At 46.9% G+C, this 23,259-nt stretch overlaps 1 protein-coding gene across 2 annotated transcripts in view; it reads right to left on the bottom strand.

The window, feature by feature from the left end:
• The window catches only part of NPHP4 (nephrocystin 4), a 277,215-nt gene that overhangs the window by 146,674 nt on the left and 107,282 nt on the right, over window positions 1-23,259 (bottom strand). For both annotated transcript variants that reach the window (XM_061567973.1, XM_061567974.1), the window contains one exon: window positions 8,870-9,076. In XM_061567973.1, the coding sequence (XP_061423957.1) occupies window positions 8,870-9,076 (207 nt within the window). The remainder of the gene's footprint in view (window positions 1-8,869; window positions 9,077-23,259) is intronic.

Below are 23,259 nucleotides of genomic sequence, written 5' to 3'. Positions count from 1 at the left end.
TAGTATATTTTGGTACTGGCAAAGGAGATCCCATGATGACGCATAGGGTTGTGACCACCGACCTATCCTCGCTAACACACACTATCACTCGCTACACTGACACTCTGATACGACTGGCGTGGCCAAGCCAGGAGGGCTACTGGGTGGCCACGCTGACTTGAGGCTTGACTCTTCTTCTTCACGAGGCATCTTCATCCCGGACCCGAGCTGCCCCGCACCAGGTGCGGAGGCCGCTTATATCCGCCTCGGCGTGCCCGGGCCACGCCCAGGCGCCACGCCCACCTTCTCCTCGAGAAGGCTCAGCCCCTGGCGACACACCACCCCCCAAGGTCCCCGGCCCCCACCTTTATCCGGTCACGTGTCCGGCCGGGTTCATACAGAGTGCCATGGCCTGACACAACCCCAGTGGCACTGACGACAGCCTCCCGGCTCCCTGACCCGGCCGTGACGTCATTCCAATACGCCCGACGTAGTGACGTCATGTGTGTACAGGCTGACACAGTAGTGACGTCATGTGTGTACAGGCTGACACAGTAGTGACGTCATGTGTGTACAGGCTGACAGTAGTGACGCTACAAGTCACTGCAATAGCATTGAACGTTACCCCCTTTTTCACCCATAAAGATACTTCCTAATATTTAAACAATGGAAAGTAATACATAAACATACTAACATTATAACCACATAATATTAAAATAAACATGATTAATGGACGCATTAATTAACATTTACTGTACCAACAACAGCCCCTCATTAACAGGGGTATGGTCGGAAAGCGAACAACATTGGGCTCTATGGAGGCACTACACTACTATATACTATACACTACACTATACACTACACATTGGGCTCTATGGAGGCCTGTCGATAAGCGATTAGTCGTTAACAGGGGTGGTCGTTAAGAGGGGTTCTATTATACACTACTATACACGACATTATACATTACACTATACACTTTGAGTTCTATGGAGGCCCATCGTTAAGCGATTAGTCGTTAACAGCGGTGGTCGTTAAGAGGGGTTCTAATATATGAGTTACATCATAAAACTAAAAACATGATTTAGGAACTTAGTCAATCAAGAGATCACCACGTTGCCGAACGAAATCACCCTGGTTTTGCCTGAACTCATCAGATCTCGGAAGCCAAACAGAATTGAGCCTGGTCAGGTCTCGGGATGGGTGACCCCCAGGGCTCATCACGTGTTTTAGGCCTCAGGCTGCGAGGTGGTCAGGATTTTTCTCTGGGTTCTCTGGTTCCCTCCCACAAACCCATTACTCGTTGCTGAAATAGATCAATAATCCCAATTCAGGGGCTCTCCCTCTCTGAAAACGAGTCTTCAAACTGAACAGGGGCCTCTTTTTAGATCCACTGCTGAATGAAACGCTCCACACTCACCATGCGACCATGGGGAATTGTTCATCATATCTAAACAATGCCGGTCAGTGTGGGTTGGGTAAACCAGGCGGGGGTGGGGGGATGGAAGGGGGGCACACAGATGCCACTCCACTCGCCACTGGCCAACAATCAAACTCAGGCCACTGGGCTTATAGCACCGTGCGCTAACCGCTACATCGCCACTCCGGCCCTGCTAGCCAACTCTAGGTGGCACTATATCACGCTCTGTGCAGATTGGCTTCCCCATGATAATCATACGAAGATATATTCATAAAAAATACAACCCTCAAGAGCCTGCCTCGGCTGCATTGACTGAAAATCTAATAAATGTACATGATTTGTCCTCTTGTGTGGTCACCGGTGACTGGGACGAGACCACCGACTCTATACCGGTGAGAACATTGTCAAAACCTCTGGTGGCTGCTTTGAATTGAAGTCACGATCTCAGCAGTGCTGGCTCAGTGCTTTGAGTAATTTATAGCTTTGAGTAATGTATTGCTTTATGAATCCTACGTGATAAATGATGTTGCGCCTGCAGTAGGCAGTCTAACAAGTAGGTTTCCAAAGGCAACCAGCGCTGCAGAAGGTTGATTGCTGCTTCTCGTACGAGTGGGTTTCCTGCAAGCAGACCAATTCACATCCCAAACACACATTAAAACCATTCCATCAACGGAACCATTTTATTTTACCAGCGCAAGGCCCATCGTGTGGAAATTTAAAGCAGCAGCCAAATACTCTCAACGCGTGTTTCTACACGTGGAGGCAAAACCCGGTGGAACCGGAGAAAAATCCACGTGGACCACAGGGAGAACACGCAAACTCCAAATATACAGGTGTCAGCGTTGGGAGTGAACCAACAACCTCCTGCATAGCAGGTGGGGTAGGTAACATCTCGCCACTGTGGTGCCCCTTAAAAGGCATTCATCAGGACCATTATAAAAAAAAAAAATCAAGACACAGCAAAATAGATTTTTTTTCTTCCGATAAAGACTCCACTAATGCTATGACATAACTGGCTTAACAGGTCACCACAAGTAACCAAGGCAAACAGTTTTCCTTCATATCCACATCTCCAATCTCTTACACCCAGCCCTGCTCATTTCCATCAATCAGAAATTTGACGTCCATGTTCGTCTTATAGCGCAGTTTCATTTACCGCTCCCTACTCTTAATGTCATATTTGCTCCCTCCTTCCACCCCCACCCTCCCTATCCTTGGCACCGCCCCCCCTCCCACAACTACATAATCCCCTGCAGCTCTTTTACCTATTTCAGCAACTGCTTTTTGCTGTGGTTGTCCAACCTGATGATGGACGCTTGTGTTGTGTCCAAAACGTCGTGATTTAATTTATTCTCTTTTCTTTACCTACGTGACTTTACCGAAAGAACCAAAGACTATGGATCCTTGCAGTCACGAAAACTTCAAATCTAGAATAACCAATTGCCTCTCAAGTTCATCAAGAGAACGCATTACATAGCCGGGGCCTTAGCGGTCGTGGGAAGTTAGAACTGAGCTCATTTACCACAGCAGTGCATACACCAGCTCAAAGGTATCTCACCTTATGCAGCTCACACTCTCGATTGGTGACACAGGGCACGAATTTTGACAGTGGCCTCCACTCTATTAACGCTATCGTAGCGCAAGCCTCGTCACGCCTGCTCGATCCAACTGTAGCTCTCTCCGGCTCCCTTCCGTTTGAATTCCCACACTTGAGATGGCATGTGTGAGTCCGCGGTTCCAGGCGTGATGGCTCGAAAGGTGGATTGGTGGGGCTAATGTCTTTCTCAGGTCAAGTATCTGGGTGCAAAGCACAAACACCCCGGGACCATTCTCAACTCAGAGACAAGCGGAGAAAGTATGAAAAAAGAAAACCCGAATTCCTCCTTTAAGGCGACAGGGCGGATTAAGAGGTCAATACTTGTGTCACAGTACTGAGCAGGCACCACCAAACATCCTGGGTTCATAGCAGGGGTTAAATAATATAATGATAATTATATAATTATTCTTTATCGATACTTCATCACTCACTACAAAGATGCACATTGGTCAGTGAAAAATTGCGGACTGTATGCTTCTGTTAGTCAGTTTGAAATATATACAAAATCATGATTAAAAACATATATAAAAAATACAAATCGCATTAAATAATGATGATCATGAATAATTTAATTATAAATATTATTACGTGGTCGAAATCAAGCGAGCTGACACTCCGAGCCATTATTGACTGCCCAAAGGTCAATGTTTTAACATTAGTTTCCACTCCCCCCACCACCCCCCCTATTAATTTGGCAGATCCCAGCCGTGCAAACTAAACAAATACAATTTTTTATTTAAAGCTTCCGTGACTGCAGGGATTCATATTCTTGGTTCTTTCGGTAAAGTCACGTAGAAGAGAAAAAAAATGTTTTCTATTTTTATTTTTTCCCTTCTACGTGACTTTACCGAAAGAACCAAGAATATGAACAAATTTAGTTCTATTACTTTCTACAAAACATTCTTTACAGGGCATGAAGGGGTGCAACCACCCGGCGTTGGATAAGGGGCATCGTTGCGTAACTCCGAGCTAGTCACGTGACATCATATTCTGTGGGCCTACTGGCTGTCAGCGTGCGATTCTTTGATCACTGCGAGGGTTTGGAATCGATACTTCTTAGTCTCATGGCACGACAATGACAGGAGGATTGAAATGTAATCGGGAGCATAAAAATATATAGAAAAATTGAAGCTATGATCTCGATGCAAAAAAAGATGTCTTAAAGACGATGCATCTTGGGTGTTATGTGTATGGGACTGGAAGCAAAGCCCAAACCAATGCTCAGTGGGTGAGCCAAAATTGGGCAAACGTCGAACTAAGAGTGTCCATGTGCAGTCTACGATTTGAATTGTAATGGCTCGCAAGGACAGCACATGGACCATTTACATTCCTAATAATTTGACGCGCCGGAGAGAGCGCACGCCCTCGTTTGCACCAAAAAAAAAAGAACCCCCCAACCCCTGACCGTGAATAATAATTATTATATTATTCATAGTCTTTATCTACAAAGGCCACCACTAAGTACAGAGGGCCATTAGAAATTAGACGGAGCCATCTCTTCCCTTCCGCCTTGACTCGGCGACATCGCAGCGGCTTGCGAGAATGCGCCGGAGCTTAGCGTGCAGCCGCCCTTGTTAAAAGTGGAGACCGTGCAGATCACTAAAAATAGCTTCCCCCGGCCCAGACCCCGCTGCCGCCTTTGCATGGCAAGACTGCCGTGGTGAATCTAGGTCGAACACACTCGCCCGGTTTGCGTGAACAAGGAGTCTGGTTCTAAGTGGTCATGGGCTTGCGGCACGAGGGATACCTCTAGTGGGGTGCCGCATTGTGATGTTTGGTAAATTTGCGCAGAAATAATTCAGGAGCAAAACAAGTGGTACAATTTAGTTGCACTCTGATTGTGTGCGATGAACTCAATGTGGGTGGAGTCAGAGGCTGAATGATGGACAGGTGAAAGGGATGAGGGTGTTAGGAATTGAGTCACAAGGGGACAGTGGAGCTAATTTAGACAATTGGTTAAGACGGCGGGGTCAGTCAGCACGAAGGGGTCAGCCAGGACGGCGGGGTCAGCGAGCACGGCGGGGTCAGTCAGCACGGCGAGTTCAGCGAGCACGGCGGGGTCAGTCAGCACGGCGGGGTCAGTCAGCACGGCGGGGTCAGTCAGCACGGCGGGGTCAGTCAGCACGGCGGGGTCAGCCAGCACGACGGGGTCAGCCAGCACGACGGAGTCAGTCAGCACGACGGGGTCAGTCAGCACGGCGGGGTCAGTCAGCACGGCGGGGTCAGTCAGCACAGCGGGGTCAGTCAGCACGACGGGGTCAGTCAGCACGGCGGGGTCAGTCAGCACGGCGGGGTCAGTCAGCACGGCGGGGTCAGTCAGGGCGGCGGGGTCAGTCAGCATGACGAGGTCAGTCAGTACGATGGGGTCAGTCAGCACGACGGGGTCAGTCAGCACGGCGGGGTCAGGTCAGCACGGCGGGGTCAGTCAGGGCGGCGGGGTCAGTCAGCATGACGAGGTCAGTCAGTACGATGGGGTCAATCAGCACGACGGGGTCAGTCAGCACGGCGGGGTCAGTCAGGACGGCGGGGTCAGTCAGCACGGCGGGGTCAGTCAGCATGGCGGGGTGAGTTGAGGCAGTGAAGGCAAGTGGAAGGAGGGATGGAGGATGAGGAAGCAAAGTGCACGGAGCAGTGAGCAAATAGTGTTATATACGCATGAGGACGTATGCACAAGTTATTAATGGCATTATATTGTTTGCAAAATATCGTGACAGTTTTTGGATATTTTAAATATTTGTTTTACTGACACGCACATATCATTAACAAATATTACAGTTAGCAGTTCGAATCCAGCCGTTACATATGAACGTGACTGGGTGTCTCAAATCGTTTGTGGACGACTCTTGACTTTCACATCCGGCATGCCCTCATGGTGGAGGGGGGGGGGGGCCCTTCTGACGCGAATCAAAAGAGGTTGAATTCAACCCACAGTGGACCTCGCGCAAGCAAAGTCCACCAGAAAACAACGGTGCAGAAGTCCTCATTGGTTCACGTCAGTAAAGCGACACGTTCCGATGAGAAACACTGCCCCCGAGTGTTGTATTTATTGCTCGCAATGGGCTGAGACAGCACATGACAATTTCGTCCTAATTGGATGTTTATGCATGTACGTGGCAATAAAGCAGAGCACGAAGAGAAAATCCAATGTCAGCAGCCTACTTGCTGTGCACTACATTCCATCTTGATGATCACCGCTCTGCCGCCCCTCCGCCCTCATCTCCCTTCCTCGGGCCACGTGTCTTATTTGCATAACGTCGTTTCGTACGATCCACCAATCACGTCGGACGTAAGTACTAAGGATAACGGACGCTGACGTGGTCGACTCCAGATCGGCAAGAAAAGGTTTAACACACGCCATCTCTTGTCCCCCGACGGCGATACACAGGCTCCGTTTTCCGCCCTCCAACAGATTTACATTTCACCGATGTTACTATCAGTTCGGAAAGTGCACGGCAGTAATGGAGAGACTTTTTTTTTATTTCAGCAGATGAAGGAAGTTCCCTGTGTGAAAAATAAGAGGCTATCCACGGAGGTCAGCGCGGCCGTTAAAGCTTGTGTTCCAGCAAAAAAAAAAAAACAGGCCTGGAGCGATTTTGATGAGAAAAAATAGTTTTGGCAAAAAAAAAAGTGGTTTTGTGGAAAGCTATTACTCTGCGCAAAATGGAATACGTTAAGGCGGCCGCTGTCTGATAGACAACTTTATGAACCGGGTCAAAAACTATCTAAATTTTTCACAAAATCACCAAAAAGGTTAGAGGCGATGTCGGTTGTAAAATGATGGGGTTATTTTACGACAAGTGTATATATATATCCACATTCGCTCTCCTTTGTTGTTGCTAAAACAAAGCCTATTTAGCAAGCGTTCAAAACTGCCAGAATTATAGTAAAAATACTCAACTTAAAAATGATTAAATTGGGAAATTATTAACAATACCAGCTGTGCTTTTATGTAGCGATCAAGCAGGGTAGTGCAGGGCTCTGGAATAGGAAGTTTTCAAGTTCAAACCTCGGTGGTAATCCAATCAACCCTCCATGATGCCTCTGGGGTGCATACAATTAATACCACATTGAGAGATGCCAACAACTAATACCTTATGAAGTGACTTGGCCTCACCATAACAATGTGGACTTTCCACCCGATGCCCCATGGCTGTAAACACAAGATACAGAGGGTGTAGACTGACAAAGGGCTGGTACATTATATTTATTACGGATGTAGTGACATCGGCACCACACAGTGACATCTCAGATGTCACTGTGTGGTGCCGGCCCTAGAGAGGCACGGCGTGCGATGTACTCACATCGCAGACATCACACATGTAGCGACATCGTAAATAACGCCGGCTCTAGCGAGGCACGGCGTGCGATGCATTGTCATCGCGGACACCCCGTAGGTGGGTGTAGTACCAGCCCTAGAGGGGGCTCGGTGAGCACTGGGTCATAGCGCTCAGTGGCACCACGCGTGGCGTGCAGTGCCGACTCCTACAGGAGGGAGTGTGAGAGTGTCAGCCATGGGATGAGGTTACTCGAGGCCATGGCACTCTGGTTGACCCTAGAAGGCACGTGACCAGTAAGATCTACACAGGGGCCCCAGGTGGGAGCTAGGGGATGGTCACAGGGTGAGATCCTACGGGAAGGGTCGAGAAACGACGAGAGGTTTCTCGAAGGTGGTCGTGGCCAAGGGCGGGCCAGCCACGACCCGGGAGCATATAAACCGGGTCTCCACAGGGACCGGGGTTCCAGCGTTGCTGTTGTCATCTGAAGATCTACGATCTACGTCCAAGAAGAAGTAACCAACATGTGGACAAGGACCCAAGCCAGGGTCCTGTCCGTTGTAGCTACTCCCAGTAGCTAGCGTAGTTAGCCAGGTGGTCCACCACCTTAGGTTATCTGGTAAAGGGGCAGTAACCCCTTTGTGTTAATGTGTTGGTGTTAATAAATATGTGTTGCCTCCAAAGAGTATGTCTGCGACTCAGTTGAATCCACTACGCGTATAATACAGTTGAGGATTCCACTGCTGCGGTGTAACGGTTAGCACACTGGACTATCTAGAGGTCGTAGGTTTGTTCTCCTGGCACGGTAACAGAAACATCGGTCCAAGTCTCTGAAATTCTCCTGCCTCTGTCCGCCCAACAATATAAATGGGTTCACCACAACTGATTGGCAGGTTACGTGTGTTGGGGTACAGTGTGGGTACCCCGACCCCTTCAATAAGTCTGGCTAATCTGGAACAGTATGCCAATTACCCTCTACTGGAGGGGCTCCTTCTAGTTGAGGCCCTTCTGCTCGGAGTGGCATGAGCAAGCAAATTGCAAGGCTGCACCTTGACCTGTACCCTTACCCACCTACCTACTGAGCTCAAACAAAGGTCGGACGAAGGCAAGGTGAGGCCAGTTCAACAATCAGTGTCGGGCAGTCACACAGGCTCGCTGCTGGCTGGATGAGCCACATCACACAAATATAATCTCTGCGTGATCCACCTGCCTGGCTTCCTAGTCACTGGACCACGGCCATGCATCACAGCCGCCATCGCCACCGCCACCACGACCGCCAAAGACAAAAATCCCCCCGTATAGCCTTAACAGCCTGTTGGGGCAAGTGTTGTTAGCGAGCACCTACGAAGGCCGGCACGGCACACGAGGGGCTGGGTGGCCAAAACCACGCCATTGTCCCCCTAGTGGTGATGTTTACACACCTTACCAGGTACTCATTTAGGGCTGAGTCGACCTAGGGCAGGCCAAGAACCGGTTCAAATAATCGTCACCGGTGTTAACCGTGATGCGGGAATCAAACTCCAGGTCGCTGGGTTTCGTAGCGCAGCGCGCTAGCCGCTACACTACCACCACCACCACCACCACTGCCGCCGACGGGCTCACCTCCGCCGAGTCCGCGTACACCAGCACGTGCGCCGGGTTGTCTCGCGGTCCCCCGAGCAGCGCCGCCGTGACGTCGCGCCCGCGGCCAAACGTGGGATCGGAACGCCCCCCGCTGGGGTCTGCGGCCTGGGCGGAGGGATCCCACGCCGACCAGCGCACGGTGCGCATGAAGACGGACGAACGCACCAACGCGGTCGAGGACGTCGTCTGGGGACGGAGACAAAACACGTGGGGAGGGGAGGGGGGGTTATTTCACCATACTTCACCATGCGCACTTCAGTTGGCGGTTGACGTTCAAAGTGGACTGCGACCCTCAAAGGAATGGCGCCGACCCCCTTGGTCTGTGCCCCCCACCCCATCCGCCCCCCCCGTGAAACAAATTACTCGAGAGCCGCCGGTGTATGGCAGCAAGAGCAGTTGACGCGAATGCTGTCGCAAGAGGTCCCACCGTTTTTGGCGCAACGGTCCTTTGCCGACTGTGCGTGATCCATGAATCACCATGCCGGTCAGTGGGGATTTGGGAAGGCGCGGGGGAGCGCAGACATGGGAGCACGGTGCAGTACAACAATGGATGTTGCTACGCCGCCCTCTGCCGCCCACAGCGGAGCTCTGGGGGGGCAGGCTGTGACACGCGTTCTGCGCATGTTCGCCGATGACAAAATCGCCGGCAATGCGCTCGACATGGTTAGGTCTCGGAGGCCGAACAGATTTGAACCCGGCTAGTAGTGCTTGGAGGACTAAAACATAAGTCGCACTGTTTGTCACGGGGGTGGCAGGGCTAGGATTCTTAAAACGGTGAATCTAGACGGGAGCTTTCCGATTACATTCTAAGTGCCATAGGTTTATAACCCTTATCGGCTTAAAGCTTTCGTGACTGCAGGGATTCATCTTTTTGGTTCTTTCGGTAAAGTCACGTAGAAGGGAAGTAATAAAATAATAAAAATAAAACATTATAAAATAATACAATAATATAATAAAATAATATAATTATTTTATTATGTTTTATTTTTATTATTTGATTACTTCCCTTCTACGTGACTTTACCGAAAGAACCAAGAAGATGAACCCTTATCGGCATCCAGCAAAAGGCTGTGTAATGGAAGGGCTGGCTTTGGCCACAAAGGCATGGTCAGTTTTAAGAGCATTTTAAAAAAAGCCACGGGTGTTTGGTCGTGGCTGTTATGCATCTGTAGACTTCATTATTTAAAACATTGATTGTACTCCGCCCGGGAAATGTTATAGTCTTGTCCACACCCACCCACGCAACCCAATTAAGACATTACCTCTCACTTCTCACCGTGACCAAAGTTTGCTCCAACATTAAGACCTTACCTTGGCCCGCAGTGAAACCATTTAAGCCCCCGTGACTTTCACTTAAGGCACAAATTGCAACAACAAAAAAATCCACACCACACAGTGACCATGCGCACACACATACACACGACAAAGCATTTTTTGTTGAAATGGAAATGTTAAACTCTTCAAATTAAATTTCAGGAAGCGCGCGTCCAATCACGCCACGTCCGCACATGGTTAAGGGGCAGATGAATGGAAGATTTGCACTTCCGTAAGTACACAGATATTAAAGTCTTTGCAACTGCTCGTAGTATCTCTTTGATCGACAGTGCTGGCATCAAGGACACAACCACGCATTTCGGATTCCGAGGACAGCTACGCATGATGAATAATAACAATGATTACAGCTCCCCACCCTCCCCTCCCCATATAAGCTTTCTTGTTCTCTGTCTTGCGGTCCCCACGTGGGTGGAGCAGAGAGCCCGATTCTCCCCCTTCATTAAGCCCTGGCGCAGAGTTTCTGTTCACCCCCTGTACTGCGATCGGTGCTTTGTACTGGGCTTGCCTTGCAATGAAAACACCATAAAAAATAATTGACAGCCCTTTGTTCACTGCTGATTGAAGTCTTCCCCACGTGTCTCCACCACGAGGGTTGTTTGACCATACTTCACAACGAATTGGTGCACAGTGGTTCGCACGCCATGCTATGCACCCGGCAATCTAAATCCATCAAGGAAGGCCTTCTTTGAATAGCAGTGGATTGACAAACGGGTGCAGGTTCACATGTATATATATGAAATCAATGTACAGCCTTTTTGTCAATCCACTGCTGAATGAGTGCCTCCCTACGACACGTCAGTCAGGGTTTGTTACTTGACCATACTTCACCACGCTGCTTGGAGCAGGTTGGCAAAAGGGGGGCCCAGGAGCGATTCAGACATCAACTTGCCACTGACCGAACTCGGAATCACACTCAGGACATCAGGCTCATGGCACCTACGCTCCCCCCTCCCATCAAGCCTATGTAAAGCAACCTAAAAATAAGTGCGAAAAAACATTTCTACGAATATATTAACAAAACAATATAAAACCTGAAGTCACCGAACAGGCTAAGGGCACACGTGATCACTCTGTGGCCTTACCTTTAACGGCTGACGTCATCAAACAAACGCCGCGATTTAAATCGCACTCAAAAAACACAGCACTGCGAGAAACGGGCAGTCGTGGTGGCTGGCCAGTGACCACAAGTAAACCCCAAAATCCTTGAGTTGATGATCCACCTACCCCCAATCAACCCAAAATGCTGCGGACCTTGTGCCAGACCACTAAAATATATTTGAGTCGTACAGTGGAGAAGTGGAAAGCACTTACTGGACAGCCGGCCGTTCAATAATCTGCAACTTAACAGAATCCATATTTGATTACAAACCTGTCCATGTGCAAAGCAGGACTGTGTGCGATTGCACTATGAATCCCATCCAACTGAGATGCAAAGTTTTATTAATGACATTATTATTGATTTGTAAAATCAATTCAGGGCAATCCTTCTTTCAGAGTAAATTAAATTTTTTTAGTATGGAAATCAAACTGGGAATAAAATTATTCGTGTTCAATCGATGCGGTGTAATGTTGCACGAGGTTCCATTAAAACTTATTTAACAACGACGGATATCAATCACCAACCCTCACACCCCCTTTAAAAACCTCACTTATTCACTCATCGTATATTTGTAATCTGATCACATGAGATATCTTCGTTTTATGTTGTTCTTGTCCAAATATATCAATATGAAATGCCATATATTATAGCTTAAAGCTTTCGTGACTGCAGGAATTCATATTATTTGGGTCTTTCGGTAAAGTCACGTAGATAGGCTCAAAATGAATAAAAATAAACAAAAAGCCACGACGTTTCGATCGCAACACAAGCGACCTTTCTTCCACCTGATGATGGTCGCTTCTGTTGCGATCGAAACGTCGTGGTTTTTTGTTTATTTTGTTTGTTTATTATTAATTTTGAACCTATTTACGTGACTTTACCGAAAGACCCAAAGAATAAGCGTGCAATAGTTAAGTAGCCATTGCAATTCAATGAGCATGGTTGTAAATGTGTGTAGCATTGTTGGTGGCTGGGGGAGTCATGTGAACCCATCGCATGTAAACAATATATAAACACCTCGCCGCATTCGGAACAGTGTGGGTCGGTGAAAAGAGTGGGGAAAGGTGCAGCACTGATGCCAATATCTCTCACCACTCAAGTTAGCCTTGTCCGGGACTTGGTTTGTCACGTTCCAAGCATGGTGCATGAACTAGTACACCACTGTTTGCCCTCTGACATTTATTTTCCTTATTCATCAAGGAGAGCAACACTGAGTCGTATGAATTTTCAGCAGGGTCCTGCATTGGGGTTTAATTTAATTTTAAGATGTTTTCTGCCAATCAATTGAGCGTTTATATACGGAGAAACCCCACTCAAGCCGGCACCGATAATTATCCGAGCTCTGCAGTCCTCCATATATTAATGTTTTCATCCAATAAATTATTGTATTTACATATGGGAGGAAACCGGAGCTCCCGGAGAAAACCCACACATGCGAGGGGGCAACACTCGATCCCCGTAGAGCTGGAAACAGATGGCGAGTAGTCTCCTCGCTGTGCTTACTTCTCCTGGTGAGCCAGGCTATGGCACCTCCTCCATGCTGATGAGAAGGGAGTTTCACAACATTTGCATGATCCACCTTATCCTTGCTCTTCTGTAGTGCTGAATTACAGGCCACGCATGACATCATCACACCACTCGTGAATTTATTTAAACGCCACCGCAACTATGCCTACGATCAACAAATGATTTCTAATTCATAATTAGTCTGAGGAAGTTCCAGTTCCCAAAACACTAGCTTGCTTATTTTTTCAGCTGCAGTGCAGTGGTGACGTCAATGAAGGTGACATTTTTTGAGCCTGTGCTGCTAAACAACTGCTGTAACAGTACCTTAAAATGTTATTGAAGCCATAGGAATGCAATTACACATCACACCGAGATGCAATGGTGGCAGGCTGTGAGGGTGTTGCAGACACACAGGAATGCGGCAATGAGTCTCGCAAAAGGCGTTGCCTTTTTTTGTTTAACAATATTTCTCCCTGGCTGGAACAGCGAGGAGTTTTGTTTCGCAGATGACGGGGACATTTCAATAGTGGTGGGACAAGCCGGTGACCTCCGAAGGTTCTGCGAGACAGCCCGGCTCACACAACCGCCCACCACTCGACTGAACTGTGTGTGTGTGTGGGGCTACTTGAGAAATAATTACAGGCCAGCTTGCCACTCTCACGGGGTGTGTTGTAACCAAGCCTCTATGCACTTATATTATTGGTTCTTTCGGTAAAGTCACGTAGAAGGGAAATAATAAAATAATAAAAATGTAAAACAATTACATTCTCACGACGTTTCGACTGCAACACAAGCAATCATTATCAGGTGTGAAATCCACAGCAAGAAAATTTGAAAAAAAAGTGGCGTTTTTTTCTTAACAGATGGCGAGTAGACTACTGTGGATTTCAAACCTGATGATGATTGTTTGTGTTGCAGTCGAAACGTCGTGAGCATTTTATTGTTTAATATTTTTATTATTTTATTATTTCCCTTCTACGTGACTTTACCGAAAGAACCAAGAATATGAATCCCTGCAGTCACGAAAGCTTTACATTTCTATGCACTTGTTATGTAGTATTATTGCTACTACTATTGCACTTGTTAACCCAGGAAGGCCTCACTGGAGTCTCAAGATGTTTCTCCTGGCCGATCCTGCCAAACTGAGCAGGAGGGGGGGGGGGGGCTATGTCACTACGCGTAATCCCAACCGAGTAATTTTCGGGTGCATATTTCAGCATTGGGATGTTTGGCTGACACCAGTGACATTTTAATGCATAGATTTTCACGACCAATATTATCCTAAAAAATGTTTTTTGGTTATATTGCGTAAATATAAATGTGTCGTTAAACTCGCCACCACCCGACACGGCCAATTAGTATGGTTTATCACGTAAAACAAAACATGCGGTGTTGGAGAACTGTAAATGTTGCGGGTTTACTCTCCAACACACCGGTGTGCTGAACAAACCTTACTAATTGGCTGTATCGGATGGTGGCGGGTTTAACGACACATTTATATTTACGCGATCCAAGCCATAAAAAAATCCCCTCGACTATGGACCGGGGTGGTTTGTGCTATTAAAGGAAACCGGATAACTTGAAGGAGGAAACCCATTGCAGAACAGACAGGGGGAGAGAAAATTCAAACTCCACACAGAGGAAGGGTGCCCGAGTCTGAGTCTGGACTCGAACCCAGGTCCCCTCGTCGACGCCAGTCGCGCTCGCACATTGTGGATGACGTGCGGCGTTAAGGCTGCTCCGAGTGTTTGCACACACCTCCATTTAGCACGGTTGGCTGTGTATGGTACAAACGAAGTTCAACATACAAAAGATGAAGATCCGCCGTACAGCTTGAGCAGACCGTTGGGGCAAATGCTGTTAGCGAGTAGCACTTATGGAAGAGCCGGCCACGTCACACGAGGGGGTGGCCAACATCACATCCGGCCACCTTTGCCTCCCCAGTGGGGATGTTTCGGGGCCGTCCATAAATGACGTCACGCGATTTTGGCGGATTTTTGACCCCCTCGTCACACGGCGTCACAAAAAGTCAGACCCCACCCCCCTCAAATATGACGTCACAAAGCTCGGCCCCCCCCCCCCAAAAAAAATATTTCCATTTTGAAAGTAAAACATGCTTCAAATCGCTTTAAATTATTGTCATTGTTGTGCATATTTAATGTGGCGCTGCACTATGATGTTGTAGGAGAAAACACGTATTAAAAAGGAGGCGTTGGAAAGCTTAAATTTAGCATAAAATTCACTTGAAAATATTCAACGTCTAACTAAAACTGCAGATGTTCAGAATATTATATTGAAATTATCTTATAATTATAAAATATTAAAAGTCATTATAACTATAAAAAAATACTTGAAACTTTGTAGGAGAACGAAGCAAAATGGAGAGTACAATTATAACAATCATATATGTATTCCACAGAATGAAAAGCCCTGGTAGAATCATTAGAATCAAATTGTTTAATAACAATCATTAAAAAAATGTAAAAAATGTATGCTTCTCCATTCTCCCATGGAGAAGCAAAATGCTCCTTCATAGACCTTAGTAAATAAAAAAAATCAAATAGTTACTAATGAAAATTAATCAAAATTAGTGTTGTTATAACAATTCTATATTTATTTTAAGTTGCGCATTTTGATGTGACGTCACATTTCTCAAACTCCCCCCCCTCGTAACACATCGTCACAAATGTCTGACCCCCTCCCCCCCATAGGTTCGTGATGTCATTTATGGACGGCCCCTTACACACCGCACCAGATACAGATTGAAGGCTGAGTTGACCTAGGGGTGGCACCAGGACCGGTTCAGATAATCGTCACTGGGTGTTGGCCGTGAGAGGGAATCGAACTCAGGTCGACGAGTATGTATATTTACATATATGTATCTCCATATACATACGTGTCATGATCATTAGTGATAGGGAACGCAGGCTCATCGAAATGATGCAACACTATTATCTATTCATATTGGAGGCATGGCCCTTTACCAGGTACTGAGATTAAAGCAAGATGTAAGCCGAAAATCAAAGTGCTCTTATCTTGCAGATACACATCTAGGCTGTGTCCCGTGGGCTGTGCAACACGAGCTTGAATCTATGTTAATGACAAAACAACCGTGTAATGTCATAGGAGTGTGCTCTTATTGAAATTATTACTGAAGGAATCACCCACACTTGCACTCTGTGAAGTGATGTCACAGACGTGCTCCTGATGGCAACAGTGTCAGACAGCTCAGGACATGCAGCCCGAGTCGGTATTTTGGTTGTTTTTACCATTTAGGTACTGCACAGCACAAACAGCACCTTGTGTTGCGCCAAAGACATTTCCTATGTTGAGCTAAACATTGCAATATCGGTAGTCGCATGGATATAATCTCAGAATCACGATATGGAGTGACTGGGCCCGATAACAGAAATTTGTAATTTCCGCCGATGCAGAAGAGTTAACACCCAAAGCTCAGTTGAGTCCGGAACCATTTACATTTTTGCCATTATCAAAAACAGCAGTGCCGAGATTAGAATTCAGATTTCTCTATGCCTGCTAGTGCTGCCGATGTTTCCACGGTCGGTATAGAACACGACACGCGACACTTTAGTGTTCAGACAATCACAGATCCTGCAGGTGAAGCATTTCAAACTCGCTTCAAAGCAACACTGCTATGTGCGCGTCAAACCACAAGCCCAGCTCACCCGCCGATGAATTAGCGCAGAATTCAAGCAAAGGCACACGACTGGGGGAAGGTGTGAAATTTTACGAAGCGCCCCGAAACACGCCCCGCTGCGTCGTGACGGGAAAAGCGGCGAAAATGTTTGCACGTTTTGTGCGCACAATGCCCGCGGTGTCACGCCTCCGTTTCATTGTGCCAGCAGGACAAAGATCCCCCGTATAGCCTGAAAAACTGTTGGGGCAAGTGCTGGTAAGCGAGCACCTTTGAAGGCCGGCACGGCACACGAAGGGATCGGGTGCTCAGCACCAAGCCCGGCCGCCTTTGTCTCCCCAGTGGCAATGTTTACACACTGCACCAGGTACTCATTTGAGGCTGAGTCGGCCTAGGGGAGGGCCAGGATCAGTTCGGATAATCGTCACTGGTGTTGGCTGTGAGCGGTAATAGGTGGGTGGGTTCGTAGTGCAGCGTGCTAACTGCTACACTACTGCTTCCGGCAGGACGCACACACACGCCACACACACAAACACAGAAATCGGATTAACTTCCCGTTTGAAATTATTCTCCCAAAATGCTGCAGCATTTTAATTTGCTCCGGAGTGCCCTGCTCACTCTGGCTGACGATGGTAGACACACGGCTCAGAAATGTTCTGCCACATCCCCAAAAAGACTGTGCATTTACGTGGTCAAAAAGCATATCAAGTGTATGCCGCCCAATTTCACTGCAATGATGCTGCGTCTGGCTCTACATTTATCACCAAGACCATATCAATTAGAAGTTTTATTCTGCGGGACTGTTATCAGCCGAATCAGAATATTTATTTCGACTGGAAGAATCCGATGAGCCATGCAGCTCTTTGTCACAAATGCCACTCGATCATCCACGGATATATTTTGGGAGATGATGGCGCTTGCGACTGTACTTTGACCTTCCAATTGCCACGACAATTAAAATAGACGCTGAATATTGTCTCAACACTTTTTTTTTATGGATAAATTTACATTTTACAATGTATTCTTGGATTATGTTAGTTAATCATCATCATCATCACCCAATCATGTTAGCTGCTGCCCTTTATATAATATGGCACATTATTAAGTGATTTCACACCTGTAATTATATTCCCAGGCCACCCTTGCCAAAGACGTGTAACTCAATTAACTCAGTTTAACACGCGTGAGCTTTCACGACCAATATTATCCATAAGAGGTTTTTTGGTTTATATCGCGTGAATATGTGTCATTAAACCCGCCACCACCCGACACGGCCAATTAGTATGGTTTGTCACGTAAAACAAAATATGCCGTGTTGGAGAATTGTAAATGTTGTGGGCTTACTCTCCAACACACTGGTGTGCTGTACTAGTGTAGAGGTGTTACGGAGGGGGTGTTATAGAGTTGATACGGATGGGAAACAAACACACTGGGCGTGGCTATGTCTGTGGGCGTGGCTATGTCTGTACGCGAGCAGGTGCTTACATCGACGTCCGCACGTTTAGCCTGGGGGGCTAACACGGCGCTGGGATCCCCCACGGCCCCACCCCTCAGTGGGGTAGTTGCTATATAAGGCGGTGAGCCAGAGGGCTCGGGGTTCAGTGTTCAGCCTTAACCAGCGAAGCAAGAAGACCTGCTAGATAGGCCCTGGGACTCCCCTGGATCGCTGTCCTTCTTAGGACCGACCAAGGCCAGCCAGTGGCGTGGCCCCAAGAGCCCAGAGCCGATGCTCTTGTAAGAGCTGGTCTGGGAACTCAGGGTGCCGTAATCCCAGCTTAACCAGGGCTGGATTAGCTAGCCTCCCCTAGCCCGATAGTGGAGGACCTAGGAATAGGCTAGCTGTGACATAGGTTGTCGATCTCCCAGTTAGACGGGTGGAGGGGCCGATACCCCTCCGAGTGTTGTATATCTCGGCCTGTAGATACAACTGTGTTGAATAAATAAGTGTGCCTCCGACTACGTCGTCCAAGCCTCCTTGAACCACACTACACTAGTAACGAATTGCCACGTTTCGTTTACATGACAAACCTTACTAATTGGCTGGGTCGAGTGGTGGCGGGTTGAATAACACATTCATATTTACGCGATCTATCCCCCCCAAAAAACCCTCTTTTATGGATAACTTAATTAACTCTTAGTAAGGTGATTTAAAGGCTTCTAGACATTCATCTTCGATTGCTCATCATTTACTCGTTTGTGTATTTTAGTTTTAAGAAACGTGTTAGTCTCTGCCCAACTTAATTAACACGAGGTGCAATGATATTTGATTCGCTGGAGCGTATGCAAATACAGTTCTTGCATTCAAAATAAAGTGGATTCATTAATATGAAACAGATTTGGGATTATGTGCCTAATATTAGTGTATTGTAATAACGTCCCCATTTCAAAATCCCTCAAAGCGTGAAATCTCTTTACTGAATTTTTTTTATTTTGGTCTCAAAAGGATGTTGGTATGGGCACGTTTTAAATAAGAAATTCAAATGTCCGTTACAAACAGAATGTCTGAGAAAATCATCGTGCCGAGAGAGAAATTTTGTGCCGAACAATGGCATTGTAAATAGAGAAGACATGGAGCTCAGGATTTGAAAAATATTTCGATTAACTTGGAATTTTCAAGCCTGTGAAATACGATTGCAAATTTAAGTCGTAAAACAAGAAATCTCCTCTTGAAATTACGGAAATAACAGTGATGACCATTATAAGTATAATAATAAAACCTATTCTTATATTTTGGTACTGGCAAAGTAGGTCTCATGATGTAGATGATGACCCCGAGCCCTCATTACTTTAATAGTGCATTGTCTAGATTTGAAGTTTTCGTGACTGCAGAGATCCATACTCTTTGGTTCTTTCGGTAAAGTCACGTAGGTAGAAAATAAATTAAATCACGACGTTTCGGGCGCAACACAAGCGTCCGTCATCAGGATGGGACAACTACAGCAAGAAAAAATTGCTGAAGTGGGCAAAGGGGGCTGCTGCAACAAGAGGCCCTATTGGCAAGAAAAGGGGGGGAGGAGCCAGAGAGGAGAGACAGGGAGGGTGGGGGTGTGGGGTAGGGGGGGCAGAAACTACAAGACGCAAACACAGCAGAAAATGCGCCCGAAACGTCGTGATTTAATTTATTTTATACCTACATGATTTTACCGAAAGAACCAAAGAGTATAGTGGATTGTCTTTGAGCTGTATGCCTTTTGGCGTCCTCTGGTCTAGCACCGTTTGAGACGAGGCTCAAAGGAAAGCTGTCTCTGGTGTGAAACAATCGGTTTCAAGGACAATGCATATATTATCAGAGTGTGTTTTTTGTTTGCATTCTGATCACAAGTATAGTGGTTAATGCAGACTTGATTCCTTGTAAAAAGGTTTCAGTTGTGTTGCCAGAAAAAAGGGGAGAGACCTATTCTTATATTTTAGTACTGGCAAAGGAGGTATCATGATGAAGTGATAACAATCGTTTATAGGGTTTTTTTTCCAAACAAGCTCCCAAAGCCTTTCAAGACTATTTTGACAAGGATTTCTCTCTCGACTACATATTCGACCGGCTGCAGGGTGACACAGTGATAACACTCGTGGCACCACCAGCAAGAAGGGCCTAAATCTTGACTTAAAGCTTTCGTGACTGCGGAATTCTCACTCTTTGGGTCTTTCGGTAAAGTCACATAGATAGGAAAATAATAAAAGAATTAAAATAACAAAAATCACGACGTTTCGATCGCAACACAAGCAATCGTCTTCAGGTGAAAAAATTCAGCAGGCGTCACTTTACCGAAAGACCCAAAGAGTAAGAAGGGCCTGGGTTCCATTTCAGACTCGGGTGCCTCTCTCTCTGTTGCGTTGGTATGTTACACCCACTTTCCTGCATGGGTTTCCTCCACATTTTTCGGTTTCCTCCCATGGATAAAAATAAATACATCAAGAAAGAATAGAAATGGTACTGGCCAACACATCCCAATGCTGAAAATTTACACCATTGCAACATTTTCCCTAGCATGGCACTCTTGAAAAAGAGTCATTAACTCAGTGAGGTGTTGCTTGGTAAACGTTTTTTTAAAATAATAATACAATCACAATAGTACATGTGCTAGGAAACTAGAGTGCTTGGATAAATAAAAATAACATAACGGTCATGAATCCCCACCACCTCCTCCTAAAACCCAGCAAACTTGATGAATTACCAAAATTCACAGCAAAGATACCATAATACTGGTAGGAACCTCCTGGTTACACCAGCCCATAGGAGATTATTGTGTCCGTCGTGCAGGGAGGGGCTGGGTGGGGAGGGAGGGGCTGGGTTGGGAGGGGCTGGTCACCCTCGTGGTGCCCTTATAAAACTCAACGTTTAACCGACTCACGCCGGCTTGTGCCCGCCCTCACAGTCGGGCATATTTGCGGAATACACCACGCCGCCGTTGACCCTGGCCATTGACCGAGCAACCCATCGTTCCTACCAGCTCCCTCCGCAGGAATGTGTTTGATTATTTGTATACATTCAAGTGAATGTAGCAGCCACTAGTATTACAAAAAACATGCTACATGTTTGCACGTACGATTTGAGACGTGTATTGTTAGCTTAATGGTCGATATTAATCGATCAATCGTGACATCTCCTGTTAAATGCCACACAGACGGGTAAAACTCATATTTGCTGTGCTCCCTTCTGCAGGCATAACCTTGTTGCTCTGCCCATGAGCTTCCGCAACATTTGACGGCTCCATCTCCCGTGCAATCCGTACAAAACCCACCAACGAGACGCCGAGCTACAGCAGTGAATCTCACCGCAGGTGGCTACTTGTCTGTGCTCGTTTTTGAGAAATCGTGCACGCTGCGCAACGCTTGCAAGCGATTGGCCGCGTGTAATTATCAAGGGAACTAGCTGTACTACCCGGCTTTGCCCGGGACTTGTATCCACCACGGCCGGCCGGCTTTGTCTCCCCAGTGGCGATGTTTTAACGCCACACCAGTTACTCGTTTTGAGGCTGAGTCCCTCCCTCACCGCTCTCCCTCTCTGACCGCCCTCCCTCCCTCACCGCTCTCCCTCCCTCACCGCTGTCCCTCCCTGACCGCTCTCCCTCCCTCACCGCTCTCCCTCCCTCACCGCTGTCCCTCTCTGACCGCTCTCCCTCCCTCACCGCTCTCCCTCCCTCACCGCTCTCCCTCTCTGACCGCTCTCCCTCCCTCACCGCTCTCCCTCCCTCACCGCTCTCCCTCCCTCACCGCTCTCCCTGGTTATGAATAATGTTCGCGAAAGCGTATGGGTTACAAAATGGACTCACGTGACTTAATAAGCAGGTTACAGTCTACATTATAGATTGGCAGTACAGGCACCAGATAAATAAGCAGGCTACACTGTACATTATAGACTGCCAGTACGCTCAGGCAGCTTAATGAGTATTTGTTGAGTGTAAATGTAAACAATCGATTCTTTGCGCGTCGTGTTTAAAAGTAATGAGACAGTTGTTTTGGCATAAAAAATGTTAATAGTTGTGGTTTGACGTTTGAACACAGCGGTGGGCAAAAGCAGTGAACTATTAGTCTTTTATGAACGTGACACTTTTTTACTGAATGGCCGTGTTGTGTGGTGGAGGGTTAGAACACATTAATAAAGAAGGCGATCTAAAGGCAATAACGATGTTTATGATTAATGGTCGCGAAAGGCCACGTGTTACAAATTGACTAACTTTACTTAAGAATCAGGCTACAGTGTACATGATAGACTGCCAGTACACCCAGCCAGCTGCAATGAGCAGGCTACAGTGTAGATGATAGACTGGCAGTACGCTCACCCAGCTTAATGACTATTGGTACAATGAACATTGAAAGGATCGATAATTGGCACGTGCGGTTGAAACAGAATTATACAGTTGTTTTTGCATGCGAAATGGTAATGGTAGTGGTTTTAAGCTTGAACACACCGGTGGGCAAAAGCAGTCAAGTATTAGTGTTTTCTGAACGTGACAATTTTGTTGGTGATTGGGCGTGTCGGGTGATGGATAAGGGTTACAACACATTAATAAATAAGGCGATCAAAACCCAATAACGTTGTTTTATAATAATGGTGGCAAAAGCGTATGTGTTACAAATTGACTAACTTTACTTAATAAGCAGGCTACAGTGTACATGATAGACTGTCCGTACACGCAGGCAGCTGAATAAGCAGGCTACAGTGTACATTATAGGCGGGCAGTACGCTCTGCCAGCTTAATGGCAATTTGTATAAAGAACATTTAAAGAATGGATAATAATAACCAGGATACAGTGTACATGATAGACTGGCAGTACACCCACTCAGCTTCATAAGCAGGCTAGAGTGTACATTTTAGAGTGGCAGTACGCTCCCCGAGCTTAATAAGCAGGCTACAGTCTACATTATAGACTGCCAGTACACTGACCCAATTTAATAAGCAGGCTACAGTCTACATTATAGACTGCCAGTACGCTGACGCAGCTTAATGGCTATTTGTACAGTAAACATCAAAATAAAAGATTCTTGGCGCGTGTGGTTTAAAAGTTATAGTAAATGCACACATAGTGGTGGGGGGGGAGTGAAGAGGACGTGAAACTTAGAAGAAATTACCTCAGAGTCGCGTGGTGGGTGTGGAGGCCTAGTAGCGTGCAGAGCCTCCGGCCTCGCCTAAATTGGGCACCCGGCAGAGGCAGGGAACGGGTGGCATTCCACCCCCCCCCCCCCCCGCGCTACAATAATACTGTCTAATCGCTAGAAATGTATTATCTACCGACCCTATAATAGTAATTGCACACATTTGGGTGGGAGGGGAG

This window comes from Lethenteron reissneri, chromosome 40 (genome assembly GCF_015708825.2).
Source record: "Lethenteron reissneri isolate LAM-NWPU_2019-01 chromosome 40, ASM1570882v1, whole genome shotgun sequence".
In the NCBI taxonomy this organism is placed as follows: domain Eukaryota; kingdom Metazoa; phylum Chordata; class Hyperoartia; order Petromyzontiformes; family Petromyzontidae; genus Lethenteron; species Lethenteron reissneri.
This window is presented reverse-complemented; position numbering and strand designations above follow the sequence as displayed.